Raw genomic sequence first — 21345 nt, forward strand, 5'->3', positions numbered from 1 at the left:
TCATGAGACTATTTGAAAGTACTAAATCTCTGTTAATAGTAATACATTTTCTCTTATTGTATCTTCTGCTCTATGCTCAAACAGGGACTATTATAAGGTATTCAGCCCTACATTGGACCTTCTACTCTACATCTGTTGCACATTCTCTATCTTTACAAAAACCAACTTGAATTAAACCTTAGTTTTCATACAATTTGCAACCTGAAACAGTCTTTGGCTGCCCTATTCTAGGCTGCACTAGGCAAAAGGGCAGGTTTTATGTCTATTATTTTTAACTGCACCAGCACATAGCATAATCTAAAATTGCTCAGGTATTTAGTAATGCTTCAGATTCTTAAGATCATTCCCAACCTTGCTTCCTGTCATCTCATTTCACGTCGCTTTAGAAGAGTTCTGAAAGCTTCAGACTTTCTCCATTCCCTATCCATTCATTTCAGAGCACTATGTCCTCCTGTTCTCCCGACAGTCTGTACTCCTAAATTTCTTGAGAAAAGGCTACGTGTGTAGCTACTGTGTGTTCGTATTGAATGTGTAAATTTTTAAGTCCAGGACCTAACATAACTCTTCGTCTCCACAAAGCTTAGGTTTACAAGTTTATCCTGTCAATATTGTCTCTTTCTCCTGCATAATCCATATTTTGCCATCATAGAATAATACACATGGAAAGACATGGAGGTTGTGCAGCCCAGCATCCTATTCAGAACAAAGATATTTGCAAAGCAAGAGCAGCATAGGCAGGAACTGGATATTTGTTTCAATGCTTAACCACTCTCCAGGGGGATAAATATTCCGTTACACCCAATTGCAATCTCCCTTGCTATAGCTTGTGACCTGCCAGTGGGCACCTATGAAAAACAGTCTGGTTCCATCTTCTCTGTAAGTCCCTATTTGATAGTCATCATTAGGAGTCTTAACAGTATGTAGTATCCCTAGGTCAGATTCACAAAGGTATCAAAGTTCATATCTTGTGTTTGCATTCTGATACCTGAACATTTAAACTTTCAAACAGTATGTAATAGATTTGGATATTTTTGTGGTCTTTGCATTCTTTCTCACCAGCCAGTGCTATTTCTGCTGAAGCCCAAATATGCTAGCATGCCTTTAGCATACTGATGACCTCCTTGTATCTTTAACCTATTTGGGATTTGACTGCTTACTATATAAATAAGCTCCTTGTATGTCTGCTTAGCCACAGTGTTTCTAGCCTGAGCCTTTATTCTAAGGCGAAGGAGCCTTGCTTTCAGAATATGTCTCAGGGTTTTTACAATATTCTTAGCATCACTATTAGTATAAGGATAACATGAAGCAACAGCAAGGCACTCTGAACTATTCTTATCTGCGAAAGACAGTGAATTAAAATGATAACGAGTGGATGGGTTTGTCTATGACAAGTCCATCCAACTGTGCATTTCAGACCCTCTATCAGGAAAGTTGAGAAGAATGTGTGGCTTGAAATGGCTGAAAAAATAGTAGCTTCTAAACAAGCAGTCCTAAGAATCAGTTCTCTATCCCATCTCACAGAACATATTTCATAACTGAGAAACTCCTAAAATTTTTACACAGTGGACAGATTTGCAGTTGCACTGAATTCTAAATTACTTGCAATTGTAAACAAAATAATCCTAATTTTCATGAAGCAGTAAGCAGATTTACAGCCACTGAGGACTGGCTATTTCATGGTGATTGTTAAAAATACCATGCCATATAGCTTACACTAACAGAGAGAAAATCCACCAGGAAAGATAGATTCTATTTAGTCCATCAAGGTTCTACTAGTTTTTCAGGTCTCTATTTGTCGAAAATTTGTAAGTATGTAAAGTTTTCATTTGTAAGTATGTAAAGTTTTCTTTGCCAGCCAGTACTATCCATCTACATTTGAATGTTTGTGTCTGTCTCGCCTGGCCTCTCTCTTGTTATCCCTTTGTCTTTCTGCACATCACACTCCTTTGACACTTTACATCCTTGGAAAAAAAAAAAAAACTTTTCCATGAGCAGGGGAATAAATTAAGATTTGCTTCCAGCATCTGTGTGCATTTTATTCCCTCATCTTCCAGATCAGTTCTGAGCTCTGCCTAGATTTCCTACTACATCTTCATTATTAATCACATTGTACGGTTAGTCTGGAGACTACACACATGTAACATATATTAGTTAGCTCAATTAGCTGCTATCAAGTAGAATAAGAAATGAAATGTGTGCTTTACTTTTAATGCATCATTAATTTGGGCTTCCTTCTGCCTATTTTCTGCTTTTCAATAAACATGTAGGAATACAAATGTACTTGAAATTTCCCCTGTTCCTTCAAATTGGTGTGGACAAGCTCAACTTAATTTTCTCAGAAAATAGATCAAGATTTCCTTTGGTTAGTTAATGGACCAGATTCCATCCTTAACCCAAAGATCATTCAAGATACACTTTAATAAATGTATGGCAAGACTTATTCCAAAAGTCTATAAGACAAAAGAACTATGGAATGTTTTAACATGTGCACTTGGATAGTGACTCCCAAGAATTGTTATAAAGATAAGACTCACATTTGGCAAAAGGGTACAAAATGCCTACCTTATTTGGCTATGCTCTTATTCCTGCAGAAGAAAGAGGCTGTATTGTTGGAGCTGCTATGGCAATTGCATATCAAATGATAATCTTTTAAATGCTAAGGATGCATATTATTAAGTTCAAACTGATGAAAATAGTACTAGGCATACTCAATTCTATTAGTTTGACATGATAATTTATCTGACCCAAGAAATAATTGCTTTTAACATTCAGATGCTATAAAGGATTTTTTTAAGTGAATGCTGAAAATGATTCTAATTAAACCATAACACCATCTGCAATCTGAGTTTCTTAATGAAAGGGTAGGACTTTCCAGGCAGAAGTTATTTTTAATCTCCTCTATGGCCATAAAAATATCATAAATAAATAAGAACTTGATAAGGAGAAACCACTGCAGCTCGAACAACAATTTTATCTGGACTTAATTTTCATCTCCGGTCTTGTGGCTCTACTGCAATGTCAAGGAACTGACATTGAAATTTAAGTTTATTTTTACACTGAATGCTTCAGTTTTTGTCACAAATCTTTCAAAAAAGGTGCCAAACTCATCTTGCTTCTCTGTAGGCAGATGGATATCCTTAAAACATCACATTTTCGAAATAGCCTGCAATTCTTGAATACCCAGTTCTCTTCTGCATTATGGGAACTTGTGGACGGATATATAGATATAGCAATACGGCTTCGTGCTTGACATAAGCTGACTTGGCCAAACTTAGGCTTAGGACCTGGCGCTCGGAAGATCTCACGATGTTACAGAAAGCAAAGGGTCAGCAGAGATTAAGGCGAGTCAGCTGTCTTACTCTGAAGAATCAGTACATGGCCATATAAGGTAACATGGTTGCTAACTGGTGGCAGAGCAAGCTTCCGCATTCACAAGGAGTATAACTGTAGTGAGCAGTAAACAATAAACGGCACTCCACTTCAACCATATTGGTGTTACGTGGTTTGTCCCCTAGCAGGGTAGGATGGCCCCGGAGAGCCCGACCTCCGGGTGAACACGTTACGTTGCCGAGAGCTGAGTCTGGAGACCGCGTGGCCAGAGACAGCGAACGGCAACAGGAACTGTATTTCTAGATAGCCTAATTTCCATCTAACTTAGATGTTGAAATGACACACAACACCAGGGTCTAAATCCCATAATAGTAGTGGAAAAGGCTGTTCCCAGGTCCTGCAGATCCTCCAGCTCAGTTTGCAGTAGGAAAGGGGAGGATGGAAAACTGGAGGAAGGCTTATTTAGCACACTGAATAATAGTTTCTGAGGCAACTGCTTGCATTCTTTCAAACTTCAGCATCAGCAATGGTCAGTGTTCTGGATTTGTGTGCAGCCTACTGGAACCCATATTTGATAACTGGTTAATTTAGATGGTTTGATGTGAGGTTTACTGCCAGTCCTGGTACCTTCTCTTTTGAGGAGTTATTAAATTAACCATTTTTGACAGAACATATATATGTACTAAACTAGTAAGTCATATCAGGGATACTTTTCTGCTGAAGAGATTCTGGAAACTGTCTTTCCTGAATGGCTTTTCTCTAGAGGCATGTTTTCTCTTCAAGCTGTATTCTTAAAAGTTTAGTCCTTTCTATCTCAGCAAGCACAGGTGTTCTTGCATGATGTTAGCCTTCATAGGCCATGAGTTACTCTCAATCGAAATTGTTTACAGTGTCATAGAAAACTTTGGAAGGATCCACTGATTTCCTGAGCCCCACTTACAAAACTATTTCTGTAATGGTTATCTTGTCCTACATTTTCAAAATTAAAGTGAATATAATTGGTGTCAATTACAAGTGTGCGAAATTGCATTATTCAAATTAGAAATGCCTGCCCATTTTTGAAATGCCTAGAGCAGAACTTCACTGAAGAAGTTGATTTAAAGTTTCCATGACATGTGCTACTGACTGAGAAGGTCTTCCCACCCAGTTTTCTGAGTTTCCCAGTTTTATGTCCTCCTCTGAATAAGCACACAGCAGATGGACAGCGCATGAGTCAGAGGTGCTCCATTTCACACAACCACCACAAACACATTTTACTACAGAATTCTGGGTGGCAAGAGACAAGTGAGAAGCAGACCTGATAGCTGCCTGCTTTTTTCACTACGTGGGATATCCATCCTCTGGCAGAGAAGTAGGTGGACTATTGAGAGCAGTAAGGCTCCAGGCACTGCAGATAAACTTGAACTGAAGCTCTAATACTGTCTCATTGATAATAAAAGTTTTCTTGCCACTCCTTGGCTGTAGCAGAATCAGCCAAAAACCTGCTGCAGCCTCTAAAGAAAAGTATGGCTGTCTTGCACACCATGAGATGACAATGTTAGTTCCTTTACAACAGAAAAAAATCAATTTTTCATTCTTACTCAGCCAGAATTGATGAATTATGTTTCATTTTGTATCTTTGGTCAGAATAAATCCAGTTCTCACAACCCTATCTAGGCAAGCTCTACTCATCTGGGAACAGAACAGATACGGCCTGAGATTCAGTAAGAATATTCATCTTCAATTTGCGTTCATTTTCCTGTGGAAAATCCTTTCTATTGTAGAAAAAAAATCATCTGAGTTTGCAGTTTGACAGTATTAGAGACGCTAATACTCCTTAGCGTAATTTACAAAAACTGACAGATTGTTTCTCCAGTAGTGTAGATAGCTCTTTTGCAACTGCCTGTCTTTTATTATATTCTATCTGGAAACCTTATTAGCTAAGAGAGGAACAGAATGGAAAATTCCATGAATGTTTTATATACACACACACACACGCACACACACACATATATATATATTTATATATATATATATATATATATAACCTGTAAAATGATCTGGAAGATGAAGGACGTGCTTTAGGAGAAAAGCCTAAATCCTTACAGAGTTTGTATTAAATGGAAACACAATTTTGAACATCCACAGTTTAAATAAGCAGAGGATACAGAAAGGACTGGAGGGCAGTATAAATGGAAAAAAATGATAGTGTGTACACCAAATGGAAAAAGATGTTAGTTAGGGTATAACCTCAAGTATATAATTAAAGTATCAAGATGAATTTGGGATGAGAAGAATTGAACATCACAAGCAACACCTTTACAGAATGAGCAGTATTTGACAATGATTTAATATCCTAAGAGAAATGACTTCAAAACCAGGCAGAACAAAAATACCAACTGAGAATAGGTATTCTGGCTGTGAGGTGAACAGAGTGATATGACAGAGTCAAAAAAGCAAGAAATAGGGAAGACCTATAATTAAAGCACTTCTATTGATCTTTTTTGATGAAACATGTTACATGAATGTAAACCCCTAGTATTCATGGACCAAAGAAATACTTGAAAGATGACACCTTTAAATCTCAAATGAGCAAGAGAAGAAAAGGTTAAAGTGATATAAAAAATATTAAAGTAATTAGGTTAATTGATGCTATTCAGAAAGCCTACAAGGGATTGATTTCTTACAGTATCTAGAGAAAATAATGCAAACTTTGTAAAACTATCTAGGAGAGGCTGAGAAAATTCAGGTCCCTACTGGAAAAATACTGAATTTGGAGCAAGAGAAGATTGGAAGAAGTATGACACAGTTTAAGCAGGGTCCATTTTCTCAGTTCAAGAATTTTTTGACCCACAGTTTGCAGGTGACCATGTGAAGCTGTGGTGTTTCATTCAGCCTTTCTCAGCTTTCAGCACTTTGTTTTATGATCAGATACACTATGGGCCCTTCTATGTTCTGCATCTCTTTCCCACTATTTATTTTTTTTTGGGAAGCATTCTGTCTTCCGCCTTATAGGTGTCAAATCCAAGTCAGGGAGATGTTGTATGTTTCTATTGTTCTATTGAAGTTTTGTTGTTGGAAACATAATACCAGGGAAAATTGAAGTGTGGTAGGGCAGGAAGGTATTGGTAGTACCAGAATCCTACATTTCCAATAATAGGAAACTAAAGTAAGGATAATATATCTCACGCAGCTCCTCACAGCATTTTCTGTGCATGCTGAGGGACTACAAAGAGCACAAGGGACTTCTCTGAGAGCATACTAAGAGTCCTCTTTCAGGTCAGCAATACTTAAAATCCTTTGATTATCAGTTCTTCTTTTTGGGGAACTATTACAAGTTGTGTCCCATAAAGTTGTGACAATTTGACAGAAAATGCCATTATAGGAGAAAGCTCAGCTTTTAACTGCTTTGTGCGTGGTTAGAATCAGCAAATATCAATATTTTGCAATTACTTTGCACTGCCATAAATAGATGCAGGAGGGCACCAAGCAAAAAACCACTAAGGAAATTTGCCAAAACAAAGTAAATATGTTAAAGATCTGGGAAGAGAATGCAGTCATTTCAATAAGTTCCACTTATGATAACACACGTGTCCTCTAAGTTATCATCTCATAGCTAATTACAGTAATATGTCAGAGCCAATGGTTAGGTATACACAGAAACGTTATGTTTTAATGATTCCTTTTAACAATATTACATGTTTTCCTAGGCTTGCCCTGTCCCATCCCAGCCTCCTCAGCCCATTGTTGTTCCAAAGCCAGTGCAATCTGTCATACATGTCCCATTGCAACCAAGCTGCCCAGGCCGAGGCAAGATGGCAAAACTTCTCAATCCAGAGGAGATGACATCCAGGGATTATTATTTTGACTCCTATGCTCACTTTGGAATTCATGAGGTAATATTTATTTATTTACTTATTTTTATTTCATTAATCACTGCAGGAAAAAGAAAAGTGTTCTCGGATTTGTTACTGTTCCCACTATCTAACAGTTACATTCTTCTGTTTGTCCTCAGTGCATTGGTCAGTCTAGTTAAGTGCTAAAGATATCACCTACTTCTCTAGAACACCCATACTCAATACTCTGTTTTTCTTAAATCCATATTATATATTAAATATGCATTATGAACTTAAATCCATATATATATGAATAATACACATAAAATATACTATATGCAATATGTAATATATATATAATATGTGTATATATGTAAAACTTGTCCACAGAGCTTACCTTAGGTATCTGCATAGTGGTAATCTTCATTTGAGTACATGCCACTTAGCACACTGATGAGGCTGCAAATTAACCCAGCTGCATATGGAAACTACCTTATTGTTAACTTAGAGCCTTTGCTGTCTTGAACACTTGATGCCAGCAGAACAGTTGCTTAACTGACACAGGGAAGCCAAGTAGTCTTTTGATTCCTGGCATGTTATTTGAATGAACTGGCTGTACTAATGCAGACATATAAGCCTCCAGAAAAATCATTCCTGCAGAGAATTTACAATACAGTAGACCATATTCTATCATCCAAAATTTGATACCAGACTAACTCCAAAGAGGACACGGATACTGTATACTTAGATGACCCAAGAGGATGAGTGCTTATAGCCCAGGCTGAAAAAAGGTAAGCAATGTGAGATCAGTGGTTCTTTCACACAACACATCTATTTCCTTACTCTAGTTGACTCAGATCAAGATCCCAATGGAATGATACAGCTCTGTAAGCATTAGGATTCAGAGAATTCTTAGGGCCTCTCACTGAAACTGTGACAAAGAGACATAGTGTCCTTTGCCAGTAGGAGGTGTGCAGTCGGCAAGTGCACTACTGTCACCAAGTACAGGTACTGCAGGAGTTGGTCAGCAGACTTTGTAGCATCAGAAGTGTCAAGAAAGAGGCTATGGATCTCTTTCCAAGATCCTGAAGGTACAAGAGTCCTTTCCAAGAATGGATCTTCTCCAAGACCCTGAAGGTACGAAAGTCTGAACAACCAATTGTATTGAAAGAAACATAACTAGAGTCCGTGGTTTTTGGATTGGGAAATGGAGACTCCTATGACAGCAAAGACTGGAAGCTTGTGACTTCTGGCAACAGGAGAAAGGTGCCTTCTCCACCTGCAGATCTCCATCTATAGATTGATTTCAGTGCACTGATAGCAGATGAGGAGCTGGAAGTGCTGTCCAATGAAGTAGTAGAGTTGTTGAATCTCTACTAAGCCATGTAGAAGCAACAGAAGAAAGTGGGAAGTGATGATAGTGGGATAGTAGTTCCTGTGTGGCACAGAGACCCCTATATGTTGACCTATCCTGCCATCTAGGGAGGATTGCTGCTTGCGAGACGCTTTGATCTGGGAGACTGTGGATAGACTGCTGACACTTGTCCAGCTCACAGGCTATTATGCCATGCTGCTCTTCCACATAGGCATGAACCATACTGCCAAGGGGGAAACCTGAAGCATATCAAGCATGGCACAAGTAGGCAAATGTCAAGAGCTAGAGGTCCCAAGTTTTTTTTTCCTTGATCCTAACAGGGAAAGAGAAGGCCTTGAGAAGAGGAAAGTTCCTGTGGGTCAATAACATGTTGTGAAGCTGGTGTCAATGACAAGGCCTGTTGACTATTAGGAAGAGGTGTGATCCACCTGACCAAACAGGGCAAAAGAATATCTACTGAAAGAGCAACATAACTAGCCCCTAGCAATTCAGGAGTTTCTGGAGTGCACTCGTGACAGCTCCTGACACAAGTGAGTGAGGAACCAACTTGGAGAGGCGCTCTGCTAGACTCAGTATTTACAAACTAGACTCAGTATTTACAAACAAGGAAGAACCTTGGATATGTGAAAGTCAGGGACAGCCTTGGTTGCAGCAGCCATGAGATGCTGGAGTTCAGGATACCGTCAGGAAGGAACAAGGCAAAAAGCAGGATCACAACACTGGACTTTAGGGATGCAGACTTAGGCCAGTTAAAGGATCCGCTTGGACAGTTACCATGGGAGATGATACTAGAGAGACGAGGGGTCTAACAGAGATGGTTGATTTTCAAGGATCACCTCCTCTAAGTTCAAGAACCATCTATCCTGACATGCAGAAAGTCAAGCAGAAATAGCAGGAGCAGTACATGGATGAACAAGCTGCACGTGGTGACAACAACAACAACGAAAGTACATCCAAGAGGTAGTAGCAGGACAGATAACTCAGGAGTGTTTTGAGGATATTGTCAACATGTGCAGGGATGGATTTAGGAATGTTAAACACTCTTGCAGATGAATCTGGAGGGGTTGTGAAGGACTTTTATAGGTACATCAGCAGCAGAAGGAAGACTAGAGAAAATTAGGGACCACGGATGGATGGGACAGGGGATGTGGTGGCAAAGGACATGGAAATTTACTTCATCACTGCAGTCTTTACCAGTAAAACTTTCCTCCAGGTATCCCAGGTACTTAAGAGCAGTGGCGAATTCAGGATCGAGAAAGACCTACCCTCAGTAGAGAAGAATCAAGATATGAAACATTTAAGCAAACTAGCCCTTGGGACCTGATGGGGTGCATCTATGAGTGCTGAGCACTGAGGGAACTACCTGATGCCACCTCACACTCAAGTTTTGATTATATTTGAAAAATCAGGGTGACTGGAGAAGGTTTCTGCAGACTAGAAGAAAGCTGTTTTTACTCCGTGTTCAGTATGTTACTTCAAGCCCTGGGAAGGTGATGGAGCAAACCCTTCTGGAAACCATTTGCAGACATATTAAGGGACAATGTGTGTTAGTCAGCATGGATTCGGTCATACCTCATGAACATGACAGCTTTGCATGGTGAAATGACTGACTCCATGGATGCGGGAAGAGCAGTGGATGCTCTTTATCTTGACTTTGGGAAGACTTTCGACTCTATCTGCCATAACTTCCTGGTGAAATATGGACTAGGTAAACAGATAGTGAAGTGGACCGAAAAGTGGCTGAACTGCTGGCCTCAGGATTGTGGCTAATGGCACAAAGTCCAGCTGGAGGCCAGTTATTAGGGGTGTCTCCAAGGGATCAATAGCAGAGGCAATACTGTTTAACTTCTTCATTAATGACCTACATGATGGGACAACAGGGAGTGCATTGACAGCTTCTGGGCTCCCAACACAACAGACACTGAATCAGCCCAGTGAAGCCCCAAGAAGGTGATTAAGATATTGGAATATCTCTCATAGGAGATTTGAGAGTGCTGGAACTGTTTAGCCTACGAAGAGACAGCTCGGGGAGGATCTTATCAATATATATAAATTCCTGATGAGTGAGGAAGTAAAAAAGATGGAACCAGACTCTTTTAAGTGGTATCCAGTGAAAGAACAAGAAGCAAAGGGCACAAACTGGAAGACCAGAAATTCCTTTTAAATATTAACCAAGTGTGTGTATATATATATATATATATTCCTTTTCACAGTGATATTTGTCAAACACAGATTGTAGAGTCTCTATTCTAGGAAATTCATAACCTGACTGCCTAAAGTTCTGAGCAGTTTACACTAGCTTAACCTGCAGGGGCAAAAGTCCTTTATAACCTCAGCCATTCTTTGGTTCAGTAACAGATTATGTATTCAGGGAATATTGTTGCTTTGTAAAAGTAGGTTCTACTAATGTGCCATCTGGCAATAGTAAGTGATGCCATAATATAAGTAACAATCCTGTGGAAACATGAGAAATGTAAATTGAAACAGAAAACATTCCCACAGAATGTTTAGGACATTCCATGTTTTAATCCCATACTTAGGAAAATGTATAGTTAGTCTTGGACTATTTCTCTTCCTCTTTCTTTGCTGATACCAAGCCGTATTTCATAATGACAAAATAGTCCTTTATTTATCTACAGTTATGAGTATAGTCTCCTGCCAAAATAGATAAATGAGCAGATGATACATGTAACAATTTGGTGCACCAGTGCTTCCATCTGCTGGGCAGTGGACTTTTTTGTTTTAAACTTCAAAGAATCATTTGTCTAGCTGTTTAAAACTTTGAGGTGATGTCAGTAATATAAGCAAAGGTTCAGCTCTCTAGAGATAACAGATTAATTTTGAAAAAAACATTGAAGTGTATGTTGAATATTCTTGTATTTCTCTTAAAGATGGGACCCAGATCTTAACCTCAGCACTTTCTATTTTACTGATTACTGCAATTCATGGTGTCACTGGAAAGAAACCTGTATATGCTGCTATCAATGAAGTAAAATTCAGTAACAATGACAGCTTAAAATAATGCAGTAGTGATCTAGGTTACTCATTTTAATCTTTGTTCTTTGGTAATACGAACAAATTAATAGGAGAGTAGAGTGGACTCTGGATAAAGCATGCTATTTCCAAACTCTACTGTGGAATTCCTGCATCCCTTACATCAAAGATCTCACGAACATCTTTTTATAATGCCTTAGGAAGTGATCTGAGAGGAATCTCCCAAAATGCATCTGCTGAGGGGCTAGATTTTGCATGATTTAGGAGATTTTTGACTGTGCTCAAAGCTGTGCTGCCAGATTCCTTTTTGTTGCTGCTACTGCTGTTATCATTTCTAACAGTGAACTAATACTTAGAGAAATAAAATTTTAGGAAGGAAGTCATGCTTTTTCTTAATATTTTTCCTCTATAGTTTTTATTTTACAGCTATTTGATGTGTGCATCCCAAAATACTTGGAATAACTCTTCAGGTGGGATTTTAACAATGCTTTAATGTATAATTTTAATAAGGAAATTCATTCAACAGGAGTACTGAATGCATCTAAGTATTGAAAATGAGCACACTGTTTTATTTTATTTATTTATTTATTTATTTTCACCACAGGAAATGTTAAAGGATGAAGTGCGCACATTAACCTATAGAAACTCCATGTATCACAATAAGCATGTTTTTAAAGATAAAATTGTACTCGATGTTGGTAGTGGCACAGGAATCCTCTCCATGTTTGCTGCAAAGGCAGGAGCCAAGAAGGTATATGGGGTAAGAAGACTTTCCCTCACATTTTTTTTTGTTTGTTGTGTTTTGCCTAAGAAGCAAAATGGGTTTTGCCTTGATGATTCCTCCTGACTGCTTTGTCTTCATTTGAAATTCTTCCTTATATATAGAGCCAATTCCTTATATGGTTCACATCACAGTGAAGCCAGTGGAGTTCTGTTGTTTTCTACCACCTGGAGTGTCTTTTCTAGATTAAGAACTTTTTGTGTATAATCTTTGGTGATATTAGGGTACACTTGTGTTTTATTTTGGCTAAAAAAAAAAAAAAGTAGAAAGGACTCATTCCTATTCAGAGAGATGAAAGGAACTATCTTGCTTCTTTTTAATTCTTCCTAAGATCTGAAATTTTGAGGTCTTGGAAAAAAAAATTCCTTTAATTCAAATTTCTGTCTGCTACAATTCAGAGAATCTGAACAGAACAATGCCTTTCGGAGAGGGGAGGGAATTGTTACCTTAAAGCCATTAAGCTGTAGGAATCTTAAAGCACAGTTTTCCACAGAGTACAACTTCTTATTATAGAGGGATAGCATCTTACTCTAAAGATTTCCCCTTCGGTGTATTCAGAGCTATTCGTATGGTCTCTAAAATAACAAACACAATTTCTTATTGCTTTTGACTTCTGTTTGCCCTAAAGAGCCAACAGAGCTCATACAAAGGGAACTGTATATGATTTCTCTCTGTGTAGACAAGAATCAACAACATTGTTTCCTGAAACATGGCTAAAGTCATGCATTTGAAGACACAGATGTCACTGGATATCTCTCAACTATGCATTTCTGATGATGATACAAACTCTTCAACTTAATTCTAAGGCTTATATTATATGCTAATTCTTGGGCCCCTCTTCTGCATATCAGACTTGACAGTGGAAGTAAAAATCAGAAGCTGCTGGCAAAAGTTTAAGCGTGAGACTTACTGTGCAGAACCAGCAGCTAGAATGTATTTCTTGTAAACCAGGTACACTATTTATTATATCAAAAACTGATGGAGAATTAGCCTGGAGCCTTCCCTAATGCAGGCTTTGTTCGTGCAAAGTGTTGCACACATTTTGTAACAAAGCTAACCACACCACAAAAGGGTGCTGCAGTGCTACCACCTTCCCTTTTTCCCGATCTCTGGCTGCATGGTCCTCATTCTCTCCATGTGCTGGCTCTGGTGCTTATCTAATTCCGCACTGAACCACCTCCGCATGCTAAACTAGCATAAAATTCATCCAGAAAAATAAAAATGAATACTTTCCCACATATTTTTTTGTTTGGAGCACTGTGTGGGGAGGGAGACTTTTTATTATTATTATTATTATTTTGAACTTCTTTATACTTACCTCAGGCATTCATAAATTTCAATGCCACATCAGGTTCAGCTTATCCATGGACCATTCAATCTAGTCACTAAAGCTGGAGAGTGTGCCATCTAGGAATACTTTGCACTCAGAGGAACAGGACTAGGTGAGAAAATCCTCTGCTACCCCTAAGAGTTTCAATCTTCTTGTCACATGAGCGATCACATCCATAATCCCATCACACAGAAAGCTGCAGAATTGCATTTTGCGCTGGAACAGCAGACATCTCAGAGAACTGACAGTGGCAACTTTGCAGTGAAATTCAAATTGAGCTCTACGATCCCACTGTAATGAGAAAGATTTCCAACAGAACTCTGTGTTCCTATTAAAAAGAAAACATTTGACAAGAGTTATTATATGGATGATGTACACAGTGATTACAGTGAGATGTCCTCATTTCTCCTCTACACTTAGATGTGATGTTTCAATAGTATGTTACGAGAATGATGACAAGTGCACAGTGTCTATTTCCTGACACATATTGACACTGAAATAATTATTTTCTTCCTTATTCTTCAGGGTCAAATTTCATCCGTTACTCTGGTTCTCCTCAGCATCCTCCACTCACTTTTGGAAATTATTTCTTTCCACTGCTTAGGAAATTGCTGAAATCATCTCTAGGTCTTCAAGAAATGAAAATTATGGAATTGGTTGGGAGGTATCTGAATATCTCTAATCCAACCTGTTCAAATCTGTGTTAACTGTAAAGCTAAAACAACTTGTCCAGTTCACTTTTGAAAACCTCCAAGACTGGAGACTCCAAATCCTTTCACAAGCTGTTCCAATGACACACCACTGTCAGTGTGAAACCTTTTGAATCCCTTGAAGAGCCTGAAATCATATCCCATGAAAATCTATCCTAACATTGAGAACTTTATCCCTTGAAAAGCTCATCTACTGCATTTAGTTCTACAAAATTCAGGCCAGTCCTACAATAGAACTATCCGAAATCTATGCTACTTTCAGACAAACAAGACAGTATAAGGGAGCAGGAATTAAACCAACACATGACACAATAATATACAGAAGATGGTAGTTGAACTGGATGGTCAGGAAGATGTGAGGACCCTGCCAATGGTAAAGGAAATTTGGGAATAAAGAGTGGTGACTGTATCATAAAAAGATGCAGAAGAAATAGCAAGCACAGTCTGGCTTTTAGAGGATAAATTAAATACATAGGAATTATTGAGGAAAGATTTATATTAAGTACTACTGACAGATAAATGTCATCATATCTGGAAGAGGTAAATTAGGAATTGATTAGTTTTAATCATTAACAACTTTTGCCTTCATGAATGTGAAAGAGCAAGAAAAATCAGAGTGATTCAGGCAAAGCAACTTTTCTCTAAGAGATGTAAAAATGTCTTTGAAAACACGGCAAAAATAACCTATGCTACAGCTCAGGTTTCAGCAAAGTCAAGGGCAAACCTAGAACGTGAAGACGCTGTAATTCCTTTCTTAGTCAAAGTGAAAATAGATAATTTAAATTAGATCTATCCTGTTATGGAAGAAATAGAAATATTTGAGAATGTAAAGAAGATAAAGACAGCAAAAATCCCCGAATTCATACTAGTAAATATGTGTAAAGAAAACAACTTATCTGCCATATCTAATCTCTTTTAAAAGAAAAATTAATTAGTGATTTAAAGGGTGATGCTGATTCTTCTTGACCTCTTTTATGGGTTTCTATGCGCACACACACTGATTTCAACACATATATTTCTGTCAGTTTTTCTGAATGAAATACTGACAGGAAACAGAAACAAATTAAACACAGCATAGTACAAATATGAACCAAACATAATCAAGGTTCTTGACAGTAAAAACTCTGAGCAAATGCTCTTTATTTGCAACATGGTCATTTGATGCTTTAACTCATTAGAGTTAACTTGCCTGTATAGAATTTTCTGACACTGTGAATTTTAAGATGACTGTAATTGACTCATATAGAATTTCCATATCTTCTTTCCACATATAAAATCTTTCCACACATAAAATGCTTTAAGAACAACCCTTTCTGTATGAGCCATGTCAGGTCATACATAGACTTCTGTTTAAATGTCATGATACTGCATACAAATGTTTGATTTATTCTGTTATTGGTGATTGCATATTCCACACAGTCTTTGCTGATTTTAATAGATTTTATTCCTGTTCAGATATTTGATGCCCATAACAAGCAACAATTGTCCTTCTTTGTTTTCTTTTCTTTCTTTTTTCTTTCTAGATTGAATGCTCAAGCATCTCTGATTACTCAGAAAAAATTATCAAGGCCAACCACTTGGATAACAGTAAGATATGCATAAGTAAAATTTCTTCAGGAGAAAGGGATGCTAACTGATTTTTGCCTTTTCTGGTTAATTTATGTTGTGTAGCTTACATGTAAGTGATGGGTTTGTATTATTTATTTGTGTAAGTATAAAACTAAACAACACCTAGACAGTCAACAAGAGCTCAAGAGCTAGAAGTTATTTTTACTTCTAGCCTTACAGTAAACAGAAATAAATGGAATCTGCTGCTAGCTTGATTCAGTAAAACAGATAGCATATTAGAGCTGAAGAAGCATCAGAATTGCCTTTTCAAAGAAATTGACATTTCTTTTCCACCTCATGTCTTAAACAGAATCAACACATACGCATATACACTATCATATATTATAAACTCACTTGTAACTTTTACATACTTTTAAAATACATACTTTTAAACTTAAACCAAAATGAGTTTCTGAGCAAAAAGGATTCCAAGTCCATAAAGATTTATTGCTGGCTGGGAGCTTCTTATGATAACAACTTCTAAAAAATATGTTTTTTTTTCAAAAAGCCATATTTAAATAGACACAGATGCACACATATATCAAAACTTTCAATTCCTCAGATGAAAATGCAACTGAAATACTTTTTTTTTTTTTCCTTGAAAACTGGTGAATTTTCCAGGGCTTTGGAAACATTTCAGTTTTTTTTTTTTTTTTAAAAAGCCTACTGAAAGTTGTTAAACAAAGAAAATTTCCAGCCAGCTCCAATTCTCCTCTTCAGTTCTCCTCAACCACAACACACAAGATATCTTCGTAACACTCTGAAGAAAATAGGCTTTTTTAAGCGAGGCTCTGAGTTAGATCCAGATTCAAGGCACTATTTATAAAGAGCTTGTGTTTGCTGCAGAGCAAAGCAGACCCTAGCTGGCAAGACTAATCCCGTGGCAATCCACTGTGTCTGCACTGATGTTGTGCTAGCATGTGTACAGGAATGGATTTCTGTTCTGTTCTAGATCTTCCCTAATTTTTATTGTCACTTAGGGCTTTTGACTAACAAGTAGCCTCTTGGAGGGAGAATTTCTCATGCAGCAAGTATTCAAATGACGTGAAAGAAACAGAAGGAACATAACAGTGACGTATAAGTGGCCACGTAGTGTATGTAAATTGTGGTTCAGAAAAAGGAGGGAGCAAAGGACTCAAAAAAACTTTTCTGCCACAAAAAGGAGAAGGCATTAAAGGAATGTCAATGTTTCAACTTGATTAGCCTATCTTCTCGGTGCAGAGCAGGTAGGTTCCTGGAATAGCCCTGAGTGAAATAGCTGCACAAACAACATCCTGGAAAACTAAATGGTTTCTATATTAAAATATTAGTTTGGATTTCCAATAGCCTCCAACCTGGTCGGGGAATTTTTGTGGGTGCAGGAACCCTTGTTAGAATTAATTGCTGAATTAGAAGCCCACAGTGACAATTCCTTTGGGGAATGTGCAACTGAAAATGTCACAGAATATTCACAGAATGGTTGAGGTTGGAAGGGACCTCTACAGACCATCTAGTCCAGCGCCCCTGCTCCAGCAGGGACACCTAGAGCACGTGGCACAGGGTGGCATCCAGGTGGGTTTGGAAGATCTCCAAAGAAGGAGACTCTACAACCTCTCTGGGCAGGTTCCCAGGCTAAACCCAGGCTGTGCTCTGAAACCCTCACAGCAAAGAACTTCTTCTTCATATAGAGATGAAACTTCCTGTGTTTCAATTTGTACCTATTACCCCTTGCTCTTTCACTAGCCACCATTTGACCCCATCGTCTTTTACATTCTCCCCACATGTATTTGTACATGTTGATAAGATCTCCTCTCAGTCTTCTCTTCCCCAGGCTAAACAGGCCCAGCTCGCTCAGTCCTTCCTCAGACGATAGATGTTCAAGCCCCTTAATCATCTTCATTGCTCTATGGTGGACCCTGTCTAGGAGCTTCTTGTCCCTCTTGCACTGGGGAGCCCAGAACTGCATCCAATACTCCAGGTGCGGCCTCACCAGAGCTGAGTAGAGGGGCAGAATCCCCTCCCTTGACCTGCTGGCGACATTCCTAATGCAGCCCAGGACCCATTGACCTTCTTGGCCACAAGGGCACGTTGCTGCCTCATGGTTGAGCCTTGTTGTCAACCAGAACTCCCAAATCCTTCACCACAGAGCTGAATCCCACTCCATAGAGCTGGAGATATCAGTATTCTTGATTTTATACCGAACACTGAGCTCTGAAGGAAAACTTCTGCTGATTTTTGGTTTTGTTAGAGTGAATGTTATTGAAGGATCATTCTTTCAATTTTAAGAGCAGCTGAAGCCTCCTGTGGCAATAGGAGCTTCATGTGTGATTAATATTAATCAGTTGGTTAAATTAGCTGCAAGGAGAATCCAGTGAGCTCCAGAGGCATCACAAGGTAAATAGCAGGCTCAAGTTCTTGGAAAAAGTGGTGGAAGGACAAAGTAGATTTTCGTCCCCTTTGGCAGGAGTGACTCATTAGACAAGTTTAGCAGGCTGTGGAACAGCAGCTGGTCTCCTGCATAATCAAATTACCCTACTGAGCTAACATTTACACTTGCACACTTTGCACTGATCCGCAATTATATCCACATTTATTTTAATGAGACCTGGTGCTGAGCCCAAGTATCTTGCTGCTCATAAAATTTTACTTTTTTCCCTAATTGTTTAGAGAAATCCAGAGCCCACAAAAGGTGCTGAACAAACACCGCAGTGTTTTCAGAACAGATGCAATATAGCTATGTATACAGTTACGTATATAGTGCAATCTGCTCCCACATGGTCCTTACGAATGTGTTTCATCAAAGAGAAGGGCAGTGGGAGGATCTTGTACTGCTGCTGCTCATGCTGTGACTGTTCTAAGTAGAAACCAAGGGTTTCACAGTCTTCAGGTGTCACACTGGCAGCTAAACAAGGCTAAAATTCTCTAGAAGAATAGAGACAGTGAATGGTCTTAGGCGCACTAAATAGTGCTTGTGACTGGAGTTTTTAACTGCAAGTCTTCAATGTGACAATAGATGAACTACTGAACTACTAAATGTAGTAGGACAAATTTAAAAGGGAAAGGAGGAGGGAGTTTTATGCTCTTTTTCAGTCAGTTTGCTCTCACAGGCTTAATATCTCATGCTACCAGTCTGAATCAAAATGTTCCCAACTTCTGGTATTTATACTATACATATTCTGGAAACACAAAACCTCATTTTCATGGATTATTCTCTAAAAATCATTCAAGCCTCACTTCCTATTGTTCAGCTAACATAGTTCTAGTTAAATGGAAGAAACTTTATCTTCCTCAAATTGAATGATATCAGATATTTTCATCAATAAACTATTAATTGCTACTTCTTAAGTGTAATATAGTCATCATTAATAATGGAAAGTAAAATATTCTCTAACCTTGGTTTTATTCTTGGAAATCACTGTCATGGAAGAATCCAGAACCATGTGACTGACTACCTACTGGAACAAACAATAAAAATAGTAGACAATCCCAAGCTGAAAGTTACATGTCTAAAGAATCACACACATCTTTAAATAGGAAATATATTTTAAAAATACAAGAATATTGGGTAAATTGCTTAGTGATCCTGAAAAAAATAACTGTTACAACTGAACCAACCTTTCATTCTCCTTTGAGCAAATTCTCCACTCTGGCTCTATCCATTGCTATTGACCTGCTTTTGCTCTCCCATCCGTCTCTCTAAGCAGTCTACAGCATTACCATATGTATAGCATAGCATTTAATGAGCCATACTGTATGCCATTTCTGAGGGTCCGGTATACTGCTGCACCAACTTCTAGCAACCTTTATAAGCTATATGAAACTAATGAGCTGACAAATTATCTGACAGGAATGTTTTCCAGCAGTCACTTTAAATAATTGTGGAAAGACATCCAAATCTAAACTGGGTAGGAAATTCAGAATGAGAATGTTATGAAGGATTTAATCAAGAAACAGAAGGGAATGACAGATGATTTTTCATGAGAACCATGTTTGTACAAACTTTCACATTCATATCTTGCTAAGCTACAGCTGCCTTTCCCAGTTGAGCCAGGATTCATTTAAAAAAAATAGTCTGAGTCTCCTCTTTGTGAAACCAGCATGGTGTGTTTAGAAAACAGATAAGAATTAGATCCCAGTTTGATAAATCTCTGCTATATTTATGGTGAGTTCATAAATGTGTAATGCTAAAGCGTAAGTGGTGTTGCATTTCTTGGTCAATGATCTACAAATTTTCAAATTCTAAGGTGCAGGTAAAATGAGGTGCTGCAGGTATCCAGGTAAGGTCGGTTGGTTTTGATATATGAGTTTTACTTTGCTTGTTTTAGTTAATACTGGTGCAATAGTAGTCTAAAAGTCATTGACTCATGTGGGATCACTCCTCATCTACAGGGGATCGAGAAGAGAATCATATTGAAAAGACAGGTCAGCCTGACATTCACCAGTAAGGAACTCCTAGTCAGGTGTTTTATCATGTGAAACATATTTCTTTGGATTCTTCTTTCAGTAATCACAATATTTAAAGGTAAAGTGGAAGAAGTTGAATTACCTGTGGATAAAGTAGACATCATCATCAGCGAGTGGATGGGTTACTGTCTTTTCTATGAATCAATGTTAAACACAGTCATCTTCGCACGAGACAAGTGGCTGGTAGGTGCTCTGCATGTTATACTTCTTGCTGGAGCAATCATTATTTATTTATTTTTAACTACAAGCCTTCCCTCTCCTACCATCACCATAAAAAAGACATATGTACAAGTGCCATTTCTTAGGCTTGAAAAGAAAGACTAACAAAGGGAATCTCAGCAATCTGGGAGACCTGTCACATTTTTAAAAAGCTATGCTTTAGATTTTTTGTCAGTGCAATTCATATAGACACTATTTGTCTATCACATTGCTACAGACTGCAAGAATTGCTGAATAATTAAAGCTGATATGACAATCTGAAGGAAAACAACAAAGGCATGCAAGGGGTGCTTGTCTGTTTTTTGTACGTGCAGTTCAAAATGTGGTATCTTTGTCAGGTGAATAGATTACGAGATCCATTTCCCCACAATTCATCAACAGAAACCTGGAGGGCTAATGTTTCCTGACCGAGCTGCTTTGTACGTGGTAGCAATAGAAGACAGACAGTACAAGGACTTCAAAATTCACTGTGAGTACATGCCTAACAACAACCCTCTTCTATTGTCATTTCCCTATAAATGTTTGATATGTAGTGTTGTGCTGTAAGTTCTTGTTTGACAAAGCTTTGCAAAGAAACAAGAAATCATGTAGGCCAGGCCAGAGTCACAATGCATATCTGAACACTAAGAAAACTCTAGTCTGGAGATTATTCAGGAAACTTAGAGTAGTTTAAGCTAAAGATACATGAATAAAACAATCTAGAGTTTCCTTAAAGTTACCCCTATATAAAAATGTGGATT

General features: G+C 38.2%; 1 protein-coding gene across 1 annotated transcript in view; it reads left to right on the forward strand.

Annotated features, from left to right (window-relative positions):
* The window catches only part of PRMT8 (protein arginine methyltransferase 8), a 64978-nt gene that overhangs the window by 30720 nt on the left and 12913 nt on the right, over positions 1–21345 (forward strand). The window contains exons 2-6 of the mRNA XM_010214030.2: positions 7020–7205; positions 12119–12274; positions 15859–15922; positions 20427–20569; positions 20987–21074. Of these exons, the coding sequence (XP_010212332.1) occupies positions 7020–7205; positions 12119–12274; positions 15859–15922; positions 20427–20569; positions 20987–21074 (637 nt within the window). The remainder of the gene's footprint in view (positions 1–7019; positions 7206–12118; positions 12275–15858; positions 15923–20426; positions 20570–20986; positions 21075–21345) is intronic.

This window comes from Tinamus guttatus, unplaced genomic scaffold (genome assembly GCF_059628265.1).
Source record: "Tinamus guttatus ecotype Peru unplaced genomic scaffold, ASM5962826v1 Tinamus_guttatus_pri_ptg000408l, whole genome shotgun sequence".
NCBI lineage: Eukaryota > Metazoa > Chordata > Aves > Tinamiformes > Tinamidae > Tinamus > Tinamus guttatus.